The sequence below is a fragment of the Pongo abelii genome, chromosome 10 (assembly GCF_028885655.2).
Source record: "Pongo abelii isolate AG06213 chromosome 10, NHGRI_mPonAbe1-v2.0_pri, whole genome shotgun sequence".
Classification (NCBI taxonomy): domain Eukaryota; kingdom Metazoa; phylum Chordata; class Mammalia; order Primates; family Hominidae; genus Pongo; species Pongo abelii.
Window position 1 is genome coordinate 101,939,904 of NC_071995.2, and position 19,412 is coordinate 101,959,315.

At 38.8% G+C, this 19,412-nt stretch overlaps 1 protein-coding gene across 8 annotated transcripts in view; it reads right to left on the reverse strand.

Annotated features, from left to right (window-relative positions):
- Window positions 1-966: 966 nt before the first annotated feature.
- C10H12orf42 (chromosome 10 C12orf42 homolog) overlaps window positions 967-19,412 on the reverse strand; it is a 267,817-nt gene continuing 249,371 nt past the window's right edge. For 5 of the 8 annotated variants that reach the window (XM_054527569.1, XM_054527570.1, XM_054527571.1 and 2 more), the window contains 2 exons: window positions 5,190-5,561; window positions 1,153-1,763 (listed from right to left, as the gene is read on the reverse strand). In XM_054527569.1, coding sequence (XP_054383544.1) covers window positions 1,330-1,763; window positions 5,190-5,561 — 806 coding nt within the window. In that variant the 3' untranslated portion in view covers window positions 1,153-1,329. Of the gene's footprint in view, window positions 1,764-5,189; window positions 5,562-19,412 lie in introns of all 8 variants that reach the window. The other 3 variants (XM_024257046.2, XM_054527577.2, XM_054527576.2) reach the window with 3 other exon arrangements.

Genomic DNA, 19,412 nt, shown 5'->3' on the forward strand with positions numbered 1-19,412 from the left:
AGGAAACCACAGCAATCAACATTGATAACCTGTACATTGTCTTATAATAAACCATGTTAATAAATAAATAAAAATAAAAGCATATTTATTATTAAAAAATCATATTAATCTGGAACCAAGAAAGCTCTAAAGTTTAGGGATTCCATTTTTCTTTAAAGTGCATAATTCCTAAAGCATGCTAATATTAAAAAAAAAGTAAATGGTCTTCAGTCTCCAAAGGACTAAACAGACTCTTAAATGTTAAGAAGTTATTACTTATAACATTTCATTCCTCTCAAAACATTGAGACTTAAATTTGGACTGGAGACATTATGCTGTCTTAAATGTAATCATACTATGTATATTCATTTTAACTGAAGCAAAAAAAAAAGTTTTATTTATTTATTTATTTATTATACTTTAGGTTTTAGTAAGATTTGACAACCTCCATCTATCAAACTCTGTGAATCCAAGCTTGTGGGAAAATTCCAAGGAACTTGAGTGCAAAACTGCATGTAAGCATATCGGTCACATTGACTTCTCTTTGTTTCTGAAGGGGAAAAAAAAACCTACTATATTAAAAAGAGAAAAACTAAACTCATAAAATCAATTGATAAAGTTGGTCTCAGAATCCCACCATGAAGAAAAGCTGCTATATTAAACAAAATAAAAGGTATTGCCTAAAATTACTAGTTTGATAAAAGGTTCCCTAAGCTGCTCCAGTTTTTTATATTACAAATCAGCAAATTCAGCACCTCTTTTACATTAAACTTGGTTCCAAGTGTTTCAGGGCCTCACACTGGGGTCCAGCTTCAGGTTTCTGACATTAAACCCTTAATACGACATGAAAAATTCCCCTGGGCACATCAGGAGTAATTAAATTACATGTAAATTATTAAATTACAGACATTCAATTATGTTTTCCCAACCTCTCTTTAGAAATTCTAAAGGCCCTTAGAAAACATCCTTAAGCCAAAGGCGAAGCTGGCAAGTGAAACCATTTACCTGCGAAAGCAAAACAAAGAGGGGTCCTCACAATCCCACGAGGCACGTTGCAAAGTGGCACGCGATGTACCCCATCCCTATTGTGAGGCACAAATTCTTTGTAACACTGGGAGACACCGCAGAACAAAAATACTATTAGAGATGCTTCAAAAGGAACATTTTTGGCTGCGCTAGGGACTTTTGACATTATTTATTAGGTTCAAAAATGCTTCACAAAAGCCTAACAATGGTTCTGTGGAAACCAGTACATCTGAGGCCCTGTCTGTTGTTCTGAGCAGGCATTGATTTGAAGATGGGCAGCACTCGCCGAACAATTCCCTCGCAGCGGTCAATGTAAGTGAGCATTCACCACCGGCCTAGAAAGGGCCTGTGAACAAACCGTATGGAAACGCCGGGTTGGGGGGGGGGGGGTGCTGAGGAGCAAACCTTTATTAACCTCTTGGAGGGGAAATGGGTGGAAGCACCGGCCAGCAGAGGAAGGGGCGCTCCTGCCAGATTGCCATGGAGGGAGGTGTCCGCCTGAGGCCTCCTGTCCCGCGGGGTATGAGGATGCTTGGGGAGCATCTCCGGCGCCATGGCAACCGCGCCTCTTCCGACGGGATTTCCGGACGCGCCCAGGAGTCTGCTTTGGATGTCGGGGTGTGCCTGAGCGCCTGCTGGGACTGCCATCCTCTCCTCCGGCTCGAGCTCTGTGTTACTCGGGACGGTGCTCTGCAGAGCGCCGGGCGTCTGGCTCCTCCTGCAGAGGCCGATGGCAGTGGAAGGTCTGGCGGCAGAACCTGGAAGGCAAAGCAGGAAAGCAGGACAGAGATGAGGCTCAAGCGTGCGGGACCACACCGCACCCCAGCGACAACTGGACGTCTGAGAAATCAACATTTGTAATGTGCTCAGAGGGGAAAGAAAAAAAAAAAAAAACCCTGACATGATCCTCACCTGCCTTCCCATATTTCTCTAAGAAAACAAAAATGCTATCTATTCCTCTCCTGTTCTTTGAAACCACCTACCCAACGCCTCAAAAAAAAAAAAAAAATAGCTTTTGCATAATCCTCAGAAAACTTTCTGTTTCAAGGAAAACTGTTCAAAACTCCTGAAGAGAGAGACACAGAAGAATCGGTGGCTAAAATAGGGCCCGAACTTCTAAATGAAGGGAAAGTTTGTGAATGGAAAATTGTCAAGTGGAGTTATTAATGGATATGTAAAAGCAAATGTGCCTACAGCTCCTGTAGGCTATCAACTGATGATTTTTTTAAATGCAGGAGGCTGTTACTTCATAAGTTTTATTGGAAACTTCAAACCAGCTGAAGATTAAAACAAACAGTAAATTAACCTAAGACTGGGTCTACATCACACACACATATCCACTAATACTAATAAGTTTGACTTTTTTCTTTCTTTGCCCAACGAAATAGTTTTTCCATACAAAAGATGTGTTTTTTTACAACATAGCCAAGACTGCTATATGTGTGTGTGAATATATATATATATTCACAAACATGTATTTACCTACATTTTCATATGTATATATAAACTTCCATATTATATAATATATTGCATATATAAACTTCAAAATTTATATATAAATACATATATAAATCATGAAGCTTTTACCTGAGAAATTCTGCCCATTGACCTACACAAATTAAAATCTAATTCTTCAGTAGTGACTTAAGATAATTTATGTGCCTTAAATAAAAAATGTATGTGCTTTAAATCACTTTCTAGAAGCTTTCAAAAGGTTTTTAATAGCATTTGAATGTCTAGAATATTTGGAGCAACTCAGATCATTCCAAAATTCAAAAAATATGTAAAATAATTAAAATGAATAGTACCTTCCTAACAGTGGATGTCAAACAGCCAGTCTATCCTTATGTAATTCAGTTTAGTTCATTGCACTCTGTTCTATGCCTAGTATGTACTGAGCACCTCCCTCTGCACATTCCACATGCCCAAGTCAAACAGTGAAAATTTTTTTGTGAATCTGAATTCTCCAATGCAGGAATCACTTCCCGAAATAAAGGCAGAATGGCATTTTAATATCTCCAAGTAAATGAAAACTTTCAAGCATGTTGCTTTGTGAACACTAGGTGCTTAATAGCTGTTGATTTGGATTTCTGGCCCTGTCAGATGAACCATTCACTGCCATCAATATTCAGTGCAAGAAGAATCCTCCAGAGAACATTGATGTAGCTTTGGAGTTTGGAGCAACAGGGCATGACCTAGACAGGATATGCTTTCCTATGTCTTGAGCCAAAAAATAGAAATTTCCTTCCCTGAAAGCAATTTAGTAATGATACATTTTGCAACAAACTATCTTAAAGGAACAGTGTGGTATAATGAAATAAAGCTCTGGGGTCAAGACTTCATAGATTCAAATCTTGGTACATGACCTGGCCTAAGTCTCTTTGTCCTTACCCGAAAGATGGGAATTATATTACCTACTTCACAGGGTTGCTAGTGAGATTGAGTTTGTTCATTCATTTATTAATATTTGAATGCCCAGTATGTGCTCAGTAGTATTCTAGATCTTGGGGATACAGACGGAATATGGCAGGCAATAAAAAGTAGGGAGGAGACGCAGACTAACAAGTAAGTGAATGAATAAATGTTAAGTGCCAGCTGGTAATAAATCCTAGGATGAAAAATAAACTGAGAAAGGAAGTTGAGAAAGACCTAAGTAGGTGACATTTCAAGCCAAAGACTTGAAATGAGAAAGGAAACTAGCAAAGTATTGGAGGAAAGAATCTGACAAAATGTTAAGCATCAAGTACATGGCAAGTGCTCAGTACTCAAGAGTCACCATAGTCATATTTAGAACCTGGATCTAGAAATACTCTGACCTGGATTCTGCACTAAACCATAGGAAAATAACAGTTTCTATCTCAGAGGAGAGTCATGCAGATCAAAACTGAAGATGTACATTCCAATTTCAACATATTGCCTTATTCATAATAAGAATTCAAAAGTGTTAGCCAACCAGCATCTTCTGTTTCCCATCACCAGGCCCAGCCTCCCAGAAACAAAGGAATCTTTGACATAGCCTTTCTGGAAGAAGGTCTCCCAGCCCCCTGCTTGAGCACTTCTAGCCCATGCAGTACATTCTCTTATAGTTCAAGGAAAGTTCTCCTTTGTATTGAGTCAAAATCTATCTCTTTTGTCTTCTGGTCAACTCCAACAAACTGTACAAACATGTGGAGGGAAACCTACCTCAAAAGGTCCCTATAAAGCAGGGGTGTCCAATCTTTTGGCTTCCCTGGGCCACACAGGAAGAAAAAAAGAATTGTCTTGTTTTGGGCCATAAATAAAATACGCTAACACTGATGATAGCTAATGAGAAAAAAAACTCACAAATAATCTCATGTTTTCAGAAAGTTTACGAATTTGTGTTGGGCCACATACAAAGCCATAGACCATGAGTCGGACAAGCTTGCTATAAATGAAAAGACTATATAACATCAAGTCTCATCCTTCTTCTACATGACAGCTCTTGGAATATTTGGAGATCCACATTTTTTCCTTACATTTTCTCTCCTCCAGTCTGAACATCAGCACCATAAGTACCACCACCATCATCACCACCCCCATTAAGCCCTTACTATGTTCAGGAAATTTTATTTATATAAATCATTTAATTTGAAGTAATAATTGTCATTTTTTACAGATAAAAAATGGGGCTGCAAAAACATTTATAAGACTTGATCATGGCTACAGATCTGAGATGGGAGAGAGTTGATATTTGAGCACAGTCGAAACTTATCCCTTCTGGGCCATGTTCTTACTTTGAATCATTCCTCCTATATCCTGTGCTGTGAATTCACAACTTCCTTGTCTGTAAAATGGGGATAATAGTATGATCTGCCTGAATATTATATGAGGATTCCATAAAATAATATAAAATGCCTAGCACAGTGTCTGGCACATGGTGAAAGCTTAATAAGTGGGGCTGGAATGGTGATGATAATAGCTGTCATTGTCAGGTGCAATAACTGAATCATCAAATTACCTGTCAAGTCACACCTGTTCTCTCCTCCAATATAATGCTTGACAACAAGCAGACTTTCATTGAAGACTGGCTACTACCGTTCTTACAGTACCTTCTAGAATAGGACTGACCATGAAGTCAATATTTTTTCTCTTTATATTGAAGTTAAAAACAAAATGTGACAGGTTGAAACAAGAAGAGTCAGTAACCACAACATGATACTTACCAGAATTTTTCTTGGGACTGCTCAAGGGCTGGCCGTTAGGTCTTGTGTGTCTATTGATGTGTATGCCCTGAGCCTCCAGGTGAACAGGATTTACTGAGTGTGCCCAATTAGGCTTTTTAACCAGTTGTTCCAAAAATGAACTGTTCCAAGCCTGCTTGGGTGCTCCTCTGGCTCTCTCCTCAGTTTCTCCTCTGGCAGTAAAAATCAATGGGGCCTCATCAGTTTCACTGCATGGTGCTGGAGAGGAAAGGAGTTCTTCATAGCTTTCTTCATCAAAAGAAACTGTGCTTACAGAAGACCTGGGGACTATGTACTGGCAAGTATGAAGTAGTCTTTTACACGCCATTGAACTTTGAGTCCTTTCTGGAAATACTGTGAAAGGTAAACACATTCGTTTGAAAAATTCACCAAAAACACCTGCTAAATTAATGGCAGGAAGGATGGAGTCAGGTAATACGTAAACTTTTGGTTGCTTGTTTTGTGTTTCTACTCTGAGTAAACAAAAATGACAGACTGGGGTAGCTGAGTAGGAGAAGAAGAAGAGGGGAGGGTCTTCTAGTTATGTTGAAGGCACTGTGTGAGGCCCCAGACATGTTTGTCACTGAATCCTCAAAAGAATCATATCTAGCAGATAGTATTATTATCTCTCTTGCGCAGGTCAGAAAGCTAGTTTTGAGGCTTATGGGTTGAATTGTGTTCACTCCCTCCCCTCCCTGCCAAAAAAGATATATTAAAGTCCTAACCCCCAGCACCTGTGCATGTGACCTTATTTGGAAATAGGGTCTTTGAAGATGTAACCAAATTAAGATGAAGTCATTCTGGATTAGGGTGAGCCATAATCTAATAAGACTGGAGTCCTTATAAGAGAAGAAGGAAACTGAGATACACAAGAGAATGTCATGTGAAGAAAAAGACACAGAGGGAAGACCCAGGTGAAAACAGGGACAGATATTGCAGATACCCTGCTGCAAGCCAAGGAACACCTGGGCTACCAGGAGATGGAAGAAGCCACAAGGAAGATCCTACCCTAGGGGCTTCAGAAAAAGCACAGACCCATGAACACCTTGATTTTAGACTTGTAGCTTCCCAAACTGAGAGAATACATTTCTGTTTTTTTAAGTCACCCATTTTGCGGTAATTTATTACAGTGGTCTTAAGAAACCAACACAGGCTTAGAGCAAGTAGCTTGCTAAAGGTCACACAAATAATTAGCAGAGTTGAAACTTGAATCCAGATCTGTCAACCCCGTAATCCGATATTGACTGCTCAAGCCACTCCTTTTGATGCACTGTCAGAAGGTAAAAAAAAAATCTCAATTGCTTAAAACTGCCCTATAATATTGTAAAGATCACAGAGAGAAAAGAGCTATACCACCCACATTGATTCTTATCCAACAGTTGATGTGAGTTTCTTTACCTAATTCATTTCCACTGGGAAACTGACAGCCTACTGTGTCAACTCGAACCATTCATATCTACATTTCTAGCGTGTCAGTAGAAAGTAAACAGGAAAAAAGTCCCCAGCTGTCAAAGATATTAATGAGCAGAGCTAGTGCAATGCCACATTTCCCTGTCACTGGTGATGGTGGCCTGGAGGAGTTGGAGATAAGACAGTTTAAAGATATATCTAAGAAGCAAATCTGGCTTCTTAGCCAATTTGGTAGTGGGTTGGTTATGGGAGGAAGAGGCACACAGAAAAAGGGAAGAATAATTCCCTAGATTTACAACTAGATGAATGGTAGAGGGGCATGCACATGTGCGCACATGTGTGTGTAGGTGTGTGCTTGTGTGTGCATGCCAATGTAGGATTGAGATTTGAGTGTTGAGATCTCTTTTGGGGAGAGGGGTGCTGTGAAAGGGATGAAAAGATACAAGATTCATTTGCCTTTATCTTATTACCCAAGCCAATTCTTTTTGAGATTCTTGCTTCCATATAAATAAAAATGAATTATGGTTTGTTTCTAAGTTAAGATATTCTTCACAGTGGTGTCAGTGCAAGCTCTGAAGTTTGGTGAGCTGGGTTTGAATCCTGATTCTACAAAATAATAGTTGTGTAAACTAGAAAAAATTCTCTAGGTTTACTCTGCCTCAGTTTCTCATTCATAAAACAGGAATAATCATATCTACCTCTAGGAATATTCTAACTATTAATAGTAGATTAGATAATGCACATAAAGTACTTAGGGTAGTAGTTGGCATTTAGAAAACGCCTGACAAATTTTGAACATTATATAGTATACTAGAGTTTACATGGAAAAATGCTTATTATAATGCAACATAAAAGTATATAATTTTGATTTTTAAGAGGCAAAGAATAAAAACTGGAAGAAAATCAAATTAACAGTTGTTTCTCAGAGATATAATTCAAACTCTGGGTAACTTCTATGTAATATTCAAATTTTATGCACTGAATATGTTTTACTCTTATAATTCAGAAATCATCTTCAATTAGACAGTGCAGATAAACTTTAGAGAGTCAATGTAGTTTAGCATTCCTTACCATTTATTTAATTGGATGACCTGTCACCTAACAGTAACATGGAATGAGATCATTCATGGAGGGAGCAGAATGAGGAAGGATAAGTGTTTAGAGCTTTGGGATCTGACTGGGTGAGGTGTTGAGCAGACTTATCTGGACAAATAAAGGGCAATTTGCAGGAAGGCATTGGGCCTGAGGTAGCATGAACAAATGACCCAGCTTGCTGTGATATAAATTGTGTCCCCTAGAAGATACGTTGAGGTCCTAACCTCCTGTGCCTGTGAATGTAACCTTATTTGGAAATCAGGTCTTTGCAAAGATAATTAAGCTAAAATGGTGGTCCTTAATCCAATATGACTGCTGTCCTAATAAGAAAAGAAAACAGAGATACGGACGTGCAGGAAGAATCCCATGTGATAAGGAAGGCAGAGATTGGAGGGGTGTACCTACAAGCCAAGGAACCCCAAATATCACCAACAACCACCAAAAGCTAGGAAAAAGGCACTGAATAGCTTTCTCCTTCAGAATCTCCAGAAAAAGCCAACGCTGCTGGTAGCTAAATTTGGACCTCTGGTCTCCAGAATTGTGAAAAAATAAATTTATGTTGCTTTAAGCCAGGTGGTTTGTGATACTTTCTTATAGCAGCCCTAGAAAACTATTATACCTACAATAGCTCCAGTTTACACATGTTGTCCCAGAGTACAGTTGACCCTTGAACTGAGCAGGTCCACTTATATAGGAATTTTCTTCTGCCTCTGCCACCCCTGAGGCAGCAAGACCAACCCCTCCTCTTCCTCTTCCTCCTCAGCCTACTCAACATGCAGACAAAGATGAAGACTTTTATGATGATCCACTTCCACTTAATGAATAGTAAATATATATTTTACGATTTTCTTAAAAACATTTTCTTTTCTTTAGATTACTTTATTGTAAGAATACAGTATATAATAAAAATAACATACAAAATATATGTTAATTGACTATATTATCAATAAGCTTCCAGTCAACAGAAGACTACTAGTAGCTAAGTTTTGGGGGAGTCAAAAATTATATGCAGATTTTCAACTGTATGAGAGGTCAGCACCCCTAACCTCTACCTTGTTCAAAGGTCAGTCATAATTATTAGTACCAGCTCTTTTCACTCAAAAAAAAAAGTATCCAGATTTGGGGGATAGAAAAGAGGGAAAACCAGGAATTGGTAGGTGTGAAATGGGAGCAGGAAAAGGTTAGAGTTCTTGAGTTCTACCAGGTAGAAGCAACCACGCTGGAGTGTAACAACTTGTAGCAAGACACATATTTCCTGAATTCAAGGCACAGTCAAATGGCAAAGAGGGCATTGGCCATGCCAGGTGCCCAGACACAGTCCTCCTGAGCCACAGCTTTGTCCGAGAGTGGAGACCAAAGCAAATGCCTTCAGAGGCCAGGTGGATGACAGAAATGAAAGAAGGGTCCAAGTGGGGATACCCTGGGGTGATATGTCCAGTATAAGGGGCCAGAGACCTTCAGATCCTGTCTTTTATTGCTATGAGAGAATGTGGGTCCACTGTAGACAGTTGATATAGTTTGTATATTTGTACCCCACCCAAATCTCATGTTGAATTGCAATCCCCAATGTTGGAGGTGGGCCCTGGTGGGAGGTGATTGGATAATGGGGACAGATTTCTCATGAATGGTTTAGCACCATCCCTCTGGTGCTGTTCTTGTGATAGTGAGTGAGTTATCCTGAGATTTGGTCATTTAAAAGTGTGTGGCACCTCCTCCCCTTCTCCCCTGCTCTCTCTCTCTCTATGTCTCTCTCTCTCTCTCTATGTCTCTCTCTCTCTCACTTGCTCCTACTTTTGCCATGGGACTTGCCTATTTCCCCTTCTCAGGAGTCAATTAAATCTCTTTTCTTTGTAAATGACCCAGTCTCAAGTATTTCTTTACAGCAATGCACAATAGTCTTTCTGGATTTTCAGGAAAAGCAGAAATATGTATTTTTATGCATGTGAAAACCTCTGAGTTTTAAATGTTGGTAACATTTTGGATTTTTTTAATGTAGTGTGAGATACACAAAACACGACTGCTCTTGGAATCATCAGAGGCCACCAATTTGTGTCTTTGGCCTATGCCAGCCTGGTAAAGGCCAAGCTATCAATTACCTCCTTTCATAGAATCTTCACCCCAGAACATGATTTTATAAATATTCAGCTTAGAACAGTGGGAATGCATTTGCAAACCCTGTGTGCAAGCAGATTTTAGAACTCTAGAAATCTGGTCTACCTCCAAAACGTTAGGCTTTTCATTTTCATTTTAATTGGTTGCCTCATTTCATCTTAGAAAATGTCTACCAGAATTTGAAACAGTAGACAAATTTAGCAGGCTTTCCCAAATGCAGAGAAACATTTAGAATCTTTCAAAACAATAGCGCTGGATCTCTTGATCTTAAAGGAAAACAAACAACACTAGAACCAATAGCATTCTATCTGCCCTTGCTCTGTTGTTCAAATACCAAGAACAAGATGGAAGGCCTGAGGTACTTTATACACTTTCGCATTCCAGGAGTTATGGGTTGAAAGAGACCTTAAAGGTCATCTGAGGCTGAGCCCCCACCAACTTCAATATCCACCTCTGTTTAAATACCTCCAGGGAACTGGATCTTATGATCTGTGCATTAAAGATTTCACTGCTTCTCAGAAGAGAAAGTAACTTTGTATTTGCAATATTAACAGGCATTGTGTGTGTGTGTGTGTGTGTGTGTGTGTGTGTGTGTGTGTGTATTCCTTATACTTAAGTATAGGGAATAATTAATAAGCCACTAGGTATGATGTTGGGACAGGTGGTGACTGTGCTTATTTATTTAGTTATTCAATCAATATTTATAGCTTCTACCATATACTGAGTACTACCCCAGTGATTACCCAGGCCAATAGAAGTGATCCTTTTAAGACTAAGTTGATCAGCTGATTTATTGCAAAATGAACTTCAGCAAACCAGAACCTTCTAGTGTCTCAGACACCTGAATGAATTTTGGGTTACCTCTATGATACAACTACAACTACCAGGTTGCCTAAGTGGCTACAGCAACCAGTTGTTTTGGCATTAAACAATCAGAAACAGAGACTGTTGGAAAAGGAAAGTCCTTTTGCAATCTCCAGTGGCTTTTATTAATAGTATTCTTTATAATTTTTCAAATCTACCATTCTAGATAGTGACAGAACTTGAGCCAAAATCCATAGCCCATGACTTAAAGTCCAGTGCTTTTTGTTACGTGACACATCCCTTGCATCGAATACAGTATTTCTCAATCCTGGCTGCACATCAGACAATACCTGACATGCTTTTAAAAATATAAACACGTGCTCCCACCCTTGACAAATCAGTGAGAGTGGGACCCTAGTATCTGTTCATGGTAAATCCTTCAGTGATGAAAATGTATAATCAGGGCAGGGAGCTACTGATCTCAGTCACTCATCAGAGATTTCAGGTGCTATTATCATTTTTATTCAGTCAAACAATCATGAATATACTAGAGCTATAAAATCGATAAAGTCTTTCTCCTCAGGTGTCTTTCTATCGATGGTCCTCATTTCAGAAACCAGCATTATTTGCTCCTTTACAACTTGCATGTTCCTTTACATTTTGTTTTCATACCAGTAACTCCACTTGAGCCTCACAAAAACTCTCTGGCTTACTCATGTTACTGAGGAGGAAACAGAGATACAAAGAGAGGAAGTGTCTTGTTACACCCCCTTCTTAGGCAGTGAAGAAGCGGAGTTTAGGACCCAGGTCTTCAGATTTGGGGAGAGTTTTGTTTTTCTACTACACAATCAATGCCAGTAGTGCCAGAGGATACATGTGACTCCCGTGAACTGGGCTTGATGAAGCGAGGTGGATGCAAGTGGTCATGGTGCTAACAGCTAACAAATGCTGGGTACTGACCATTGGCCAGGCCCTTCTCTATTGTCCATGCCTTGGCCCATAGAAAATGCTATCAGCATTATTTCTAACATACAGAAGAAGAAATGATATCTTTAAAAGGTCAAGTACTCTCTAAATTGCCCAAAGTTCCAATGAATAATATGAGCAGGATCAGAGTTTAAACTATCTGCCTCTCGAGGACCAACATCCTTAACCGTGTCCTCCAGCTTCCTCAGGCTACTGACGCAAGGGCACAACTTTTCCCAACTACTGATACACTTGGGGCTTTTTTGGTGTCTTGGTTGTTAAAAAATTCTTTCAAATATTCAAGTTTTACCAGTTATTTTAATGTGTAAGCATCTCTGTGTCTTATTTTGCAGCACAGGACTTCCATCTGTTGCCAATTTTATATGAAGTAATATTATGGCAGATGATTTCAAGGTACAATAAAATAAAGAATCTATTTTACAGAAACAACTTCTCATTCCTTTTGAGCTGCAAAGCAGTTCATGATAAATCATGACAAATGCTGATGTATTCATTTTCAGTTTTGATTCAATAGAAAAAGACAAATATGTTAAGTCCTGTACTTTCAGCCTGAGATACCAGCGAGCTGACCACTTCACACCCACTTCTTGTAGCTATCCCTTAAAAAATAACTTCTATGTGTTCATTTTTCCACTCTGTCTTTTCCTCTCTCTCATGCTTGTAACTCTAGCATGTTCATGTTATGAAAAAACTAGAGGCAATTGTCCTAAAAGGAGAAATGAAACAGAGACAATTAATTCCCCAAAGCTCATTTTGCCTTTCTCTCTAGGCACAAATAAGAGCTTGAAGCTAATCGATTTCATCTCTGGCATATCTAAAGTCCAACATAAACCTCAAATAGATTTTCTACTAATGCTAAAACTCCAGTGTTAGGCTTTAAAAAGTATTCTTAGACCACATAATGGGGTTTAATGAAGGCTGCCATCTCCTATTCAGCTTTTTAGCTAACTGGGGAGTGAAAGTCATTTTTAAGCTAATAGGGTTGAAGCAAAGGAAGAGTCTGAGATGCACCATACCCAAGAGGTGGCAGAGCTTGGAGGCCAAAAGCACAAGCACTGGACCCAGACTGCTCAAGTCAAATCTATGCTTTTCCCCTTCCCAGCTGTGTTACCTGTTACCTAGGCCCAGCTACTTAAGTGTTCTCTGCCTCAGTTTTCCCATTCATAAAATAAAAATAATGATAATATCTATCACACAGGATTGGTATGAAGATTAAATGAATTAAACAACAGTTTAGAGCAGTACCTGCCACATAGGACATACTTAACAAGTCTTAGCTGTTATTATCGTTGTTGTTATTACTTCCTTCCTCTCTCCCTCTGTAGCTCCTGAATGACCTCTTTCGGTGGCAAGAACTCAAGTAGAAAATTATATCTTTTTCATCCATGCAGGGTTTGCCTCATCTTATACATTTCTTCATTCAAAAATATTTATTGAATGCCTACTATGTGCCTTGTCCTGTACTTGACCCTGGAGATATGACAGAATAAGGCAAATGTATGCCCTCATGGGGCTTGCAATCTACAAGGGGAAGGCGGCAAAAGCAGGCCACAGTTACATGGTTATAAATAGCAGTGAGTGATATTAATGAAAAACAAGGTGCTGAGACAGAGGAGACCTGTGAAGATGATATTTAATCTGAGACTAGCCTGAAGGCTGAAAAGGGCTTAGTCATTTCAGGAGTGGAAAAAAAGAGTATCCCAGCCTGACAAAGACAGATGGGTTTTCAGAACTGAGAGCAGCCTGGATGGATGGAGGGAAAGGGCAGGAGAGGTGTTGGGATGTTGCACAACATGCGATAGAAAGCAACCAAGGGTTTTGAGAGCAGAAGCAGTTTAGAGGGCAGCCAGCAGTTGCCCAGTGAAAGGTGATGGCAACTTTGATGTGCCTGGTAGTTTTTTACAGTGAATCCAAATAGTCAAACAATGATCTGTTTACCTAGAGCAGAAGCCTCTGGAATTGTAAACTGGTAGTAATATTTAAAAGGTAAATTTGATGAGCTGTAGGAGGCTAGTTATGAACTAGCTTGAGAATAAAAATCTTCTGGGGACCAGGTTTAGAGAGAACCTATATTTTAGTGAGTTTTGCCTCAAGGAACTCCACTAGTTTCCCAAGGTGAAAGTCTGAAAAAGATTCCGTCATGGATTTGACAGGAGGAAGAGAAGAGTAATCATTGTGAAACATGGCCAGGGAATTCTTCATAACAAAAGCATATTAGGGCCTTGTTCTAGCCGAGGGAAGGGAATCTTTCCCACTCCAGCCCCCTTTAGCCTTCTTGCCTTACTTACCTAAGAGGGAGAAAAAAATGCTAAGAAACACTTGTGAAGGTCACAGGCACACTTACTAAAAGACTGAGATTTAATCATAAGATTATAGAATCTTTCCCCTCCATCCATACCTTATCATCACACCAACAGGGCTTCAGTATAATAACGGTGGATTACAACTAAATATGTTGCAAGATGCAGCCTCTCTGTGTGAAAGGGTAGTTAGGGAATCTCAAAGTCCAGAGAATAGGAAAAAGAAAGAACACTGGACAAATTTGAAGCCTCTGGCCCCTACAGCTGTAACAAACATTAAACACAACCCGACATCTAGCCAGATTAACATAAAACCTCATACTAAAGATTTGTTTATCCCAGTTTCTATTACCTGATACATCATGCTTCGTCTTCAATAAAAATTATGAGGCCTACCAAAAGGCACAAAAAGATACAGGCTAAAGAGACAAAGCAAGCATAAGAACCAAATTCAGATATCACATGGATGTTGGAATTTTCAAATAAAGAATTTAAAATAAATACGATTAATATGGGCTCTAATAGAACAAGTAGACAACATAAAAGAACAGATGGCAAGGTAAACATAATGATGAAAACTCAGAATCAAAAAGAAATGCTATAAATAAAAAACACTGTAACAGAATTAACAAATGCCTTCGATGGGTTCATCTGTAGATTGGAAATGGCCAAAGAATCAGTGAACTTGAAGATAGGTCAGTATGAACTTCCCAAACTAAAATGGAAAGAGAAAAAAAACCCAGAACATAAAAGAACTGTGGGACAATTTTCCAAGGTGCAGCATATACATAATTGTAATATGTGAAGGAGAAACAGAGGGAGAGAATGGGACAGAAAAAAATATATGAAATAATTATGGTTAAGAACTTCCTAAAATTAATGACAGACACAAAACAGTAGATCCAGACATCTCAGAGGACATTTAGAAAATTTACAGGAGACATACACCTTATAGAAGAATGAGGATAACAGTTACAGTGAGAGATCTATTGAACAACATGGTGACTACAGTTAATAACATCATATTGTGTTTTGAACATTGCTAAGAGGGTAGATTCTAAGTGGTTTCACCACAAAAAATGATAAGTATGTAAAATAATACATAACTTAATTAACTTGATGGGGCCATTCCACAGGTATATATATATTTCAAAACATCACACTTCACACTATAGATATATATATACACACACACGCAGACAAAATGCTTTTATATACATATACACACACGTACTGATGCAGTATATATATATATACACACACACACAGTACTAATACAACATATACATATATATACACATATAGTACTGTATATATATATATACTGATACCGATATATATATACTGATATAAATAGTATATATACACACACACTATTTTTATTTGTCAATTTAAAATTTACTTAAAAACAGATTACAGTAGACTTCTCATCAGAAATCATGAAAGCAAGAAAATAGTGGAATAAAATATTTAAACTATTGAAAAACAGAAAACACCACCCAGAATTCTATATCCAGTAAAATTATCCCTTCAGCACTGAAAGAAAAACTAAGACTGTTTTAGACACACACAAAAATGAGAAATTCATTGCCAGCCTACTTGCCCACAGGAGAGGTTAAAAGAAGTTTTTTGGGTAAAGGGAAAATAGTATAGGTCATAAACTCATCTACATAAAAAAGAAAAGACTTGGAGAAGGAATAAATAATATGAAATCTTTTTTTGTCTCATTCTTGATTGATCTAAAAAGTAACTGCTCCTAAAAGAGCTTACGGCCTGTTTCATTCCAAAAAAGCCCCCTGTGACCTCCATCATGTCTCCTTTTCCTGCTTTATTTTTATTTGATTAACCATATACCATATGTGTAACTGTTCACAAGTTTAATGTTCATTTCCTCACTAGAATGTAAGCCCCATGAGGGTAAGTACCAGCTCTGAGCCATATCCCAAGCACTTTGCACATAGTAAATTCTCAAAAACTTATACTTGGAAAAAAAAAAAGAGTAAATGAATGAATCCCTCATCTCTCCAGTGAATGCTCTTCAGTATTACAATGTCACCCTACTCCGTGTCGCCAGATCACTTCTGTCCTCTTCTGCAGAGTTCCCTCGGGGTAACCACTTCACTTCTCTTTCCTCCGAGATTGGTCCACGTTGCTCAGGTTATCAAAGTCACTCATTCCAGCTCTAGTCACCACAGTGGCTTGCCTCCATCAAAGGTGGCAAACAAGTTTTGTCTCAAACACCAGTCCCCCAAAATTGGTTGTGGCACCAATTTTTCAAGAAGAGTTCTAGGGCTGTGTCTTGGTTCATGGAGCAATTGCTGATGTCTGCCATGGATGTGGGAAAGTAAAGTTGCTACGAGAAGAAAAGGCATTTGTCATAGCTCAGGCACTCTGCTAAGTATAAATGTGCCTTTTCCTTCTTCTGAGAGAAGGATATTCTTTCTCCCAATATCACTCAACCACCCCCTCCCTCCTAGTAAAGGGACACGTGGGTCAGCCTCTCATCATGCAACAGAAGACAACTGCAGAGTATTCAGATATAGTTCATCCTCCTCCCAGGATACCGCCTCTTCTCCATGACATCATCAGCCTTATTCAGTTGCATGTAAATCACAGAAAATCTCCAGCCTAGGGACACAGATTTATATTGGAATGTTTTATTTTTAAATGTCTGGGCTAAACTACAAATTGTTTCAAACATGAGATATAATTTTAAAAACATCGGTCTGAGAGCCACAGCATTTGGTTCTAGTGGATACATTGATTCATTGGATGAACGTCTCTAGGCATTGGTTTCCCCATCTATAGAAAAATAAAAATGATCTCCAAAGTCTTCTCCAATTTTAATAAGCCTATGAGATTCTGAGTAGTTTTTTAACTACACTGAGCATTTTTTTCTTTAATGAACTTCATTTAGTTATTTTTTGAAACACTATGTTACCACATGAAATTGGTATTTTGTAGGTCAAAAATAGTCAAATATAGGCCATTTCACATATTACAACTTAATATCATATGTACAAAAGGGTATGCATATACACATGTTAACATACACATAAAGAAAATAAATAGCCCCAGACTCACCCAATTTCATTATATGAGTATCCACAATGTATTTGTCCATTCTCTTATTGACAGACATAGGAGTGAAGCCCAGTCTTATGTTGTTTTTGTTTTAATATTACCAACATGCTGGGCACGGTGGCTCACGTCTGTAATCTCAGCACTTTGGGAGGCCCCACTTTGGGAGGCCAAGGTGGGTTCATTGCTTGAGGCCAGCCTGAGCAACATGGCAAAACCCAGTCTCTATAAAAATTACAAAAAGCTAGCCAGATGTGGTGGCATGTGCCTGTAGTCTTAGCTACTCCAGAGGTTGAGGTAGGAGGATTGCTTGAGTATGGGAGGCAGAGGCTGCAGTGAGATCACACCACTGCACTCCAGCCTGGGCAACAGAGCAAGACTCCATCTCAAAAAAAAAAAAAAGTATTACAAACAAGGCTTCCGTGAACACCCTTGTATATGTCTTCTTGTGCATGTACCCTAGTTTCTCTAGGAGTGCCAAGTCATGAGGTGTGCATATCTTCAATCTTATTATAGAATACCCACTGTTTTCCAAAATGTTTATACCAATTTACACTCCTATAAGCAGTGAATACAGTTTTCTGTTGTTCCATATCCTTGCCAACACTTGCTATTACCTGAATTGTTTCTTGAATTTTTGCCTCTGTCAGGTAGAAAATGGCACTGCATTGTGGTTTTAATATGTATTTTTCTGACAAAGAATGAACTTGAGCATCTCTCCTCCCACTAAATCTTTCATCTGAATTGCTTACAAACTGTATAATTGTGGGCTGAGTTTCAGTCCCTTTCCTTTCTCCTGCCCCGTGTATTCTAACCAGCTGGTGAATAGTGACATAGCCCTGGAGGACACAGTGGGGAGCTCTTGGAGAATCCACAATGTCAATAATCTGCCTCTAAATGAATAACCAGGATTTGACCTTCAGGAATTGTACTCACACAATTCAACTGCCATGCCCCAGTGCAATATTTCACATCGTGCTAAAACTCTGGTGAAGCACTATTTTGCATGCAATTAAGTACTTGAATGATTCTTTCATCTAAATGATTAACTTATGTCAACCACAGCTTGCTAGAGACACAAAAGGCTTGTGCTACCTGCCTGCATTATTAGTCCAGACAACATGTTAGCTTTCTTATATGAGGCTGTTTCCAAGTCTTTCATTCTCCCCACTTCAGAACATACATTTTCTCACTGACTCTTTTAAAACATGATATTAAGATGGGAAAAGGGCTGATATTAAAATTCGAAGGGCTGTACATGTGAACCTTTTAAATCACATCATTCAACAGCACATATTCAGGAAACCAACCCTTCACTGTGTTTATTATTTAAGAAAAAAAGCAAAAATGTTTTCCCCTCATGCTAGAGAATTCAACAGGAATGATGATCTTTCTTAAATGAACCTATGGATAAATAATTCTGATGAATAAAATTAAGGAGAAGAGTGGGGAAAGAGTCACACAGGGAGTCAGAAACAATTGAAAAAGAAATCTAGGCTACCCTCAACCCCAGTCTTTGTTGAAGGGATCACCAGAGATCTACGTAGATATTATTTTGAAATTTAGAGCTTCAACTTGTATGAACAAGAATACCCATGCTGAGTTTTTGCATGCCCCTGTGAAACAGCAAAAGAACCCGACAGACCCTATTCTTGCATTAAAGCAACACACTGTGGAAAGCCTGAAAATAAACCATCTATGCTTGATTAATTAGGTTTGTAAGTATTGTTTCAGAACCAAACAATATTTCTAAAGATTTCAATAGTTCAAAGATTGCCCTATGGCCGTCTGGCCAATACATCTTCTAACACACGCGGTTTACAAGCATTTTTCTTCCCAATATGTTGTCTTTGGTTGGTGCGACATTGTTTGAGTGCAGGGCTATTTGGGTCATAGTGGTTTTCTCCTTCGCACAGCAGTGGTGCTGAGCACAGCACTTTGACCATACATCTTCCATGTCATTTCAATCAAAGGCACATGATACTTCCTGGTGACCAATCAGGAGTGGTCCAGCATCCTAACAGAGGGCATATTGGCAAACCAAGCTTCCTTAATGACAGCCATTGTTCAAGGCCAACAAAAGGGAGGTCCTGAATATTAACATGTGGCCTTGTGTAAAGGTCACCGGTATGGCACATCCATCATATTTCACAACCAAGAAAGAAAACGCTATAAGTTCTGTCAGAACCTACTGCTGTCCACATAAATGTATTAGGCTGACAGGTGACACCAACAAGGCAGATGATCTTGAGTGATGATATCCTCTTTCAACAAACATCCTTTCACTTCTTTGAAGGAGCAGCAGACATTACGGTGAAAGATAATGGTTAAGGAATATACCTCAAGGCCACAGGGGGTTAGAATAATCAGGCAACCTAATTGAAATATTAACTTAATAACATGTAATCATTACACC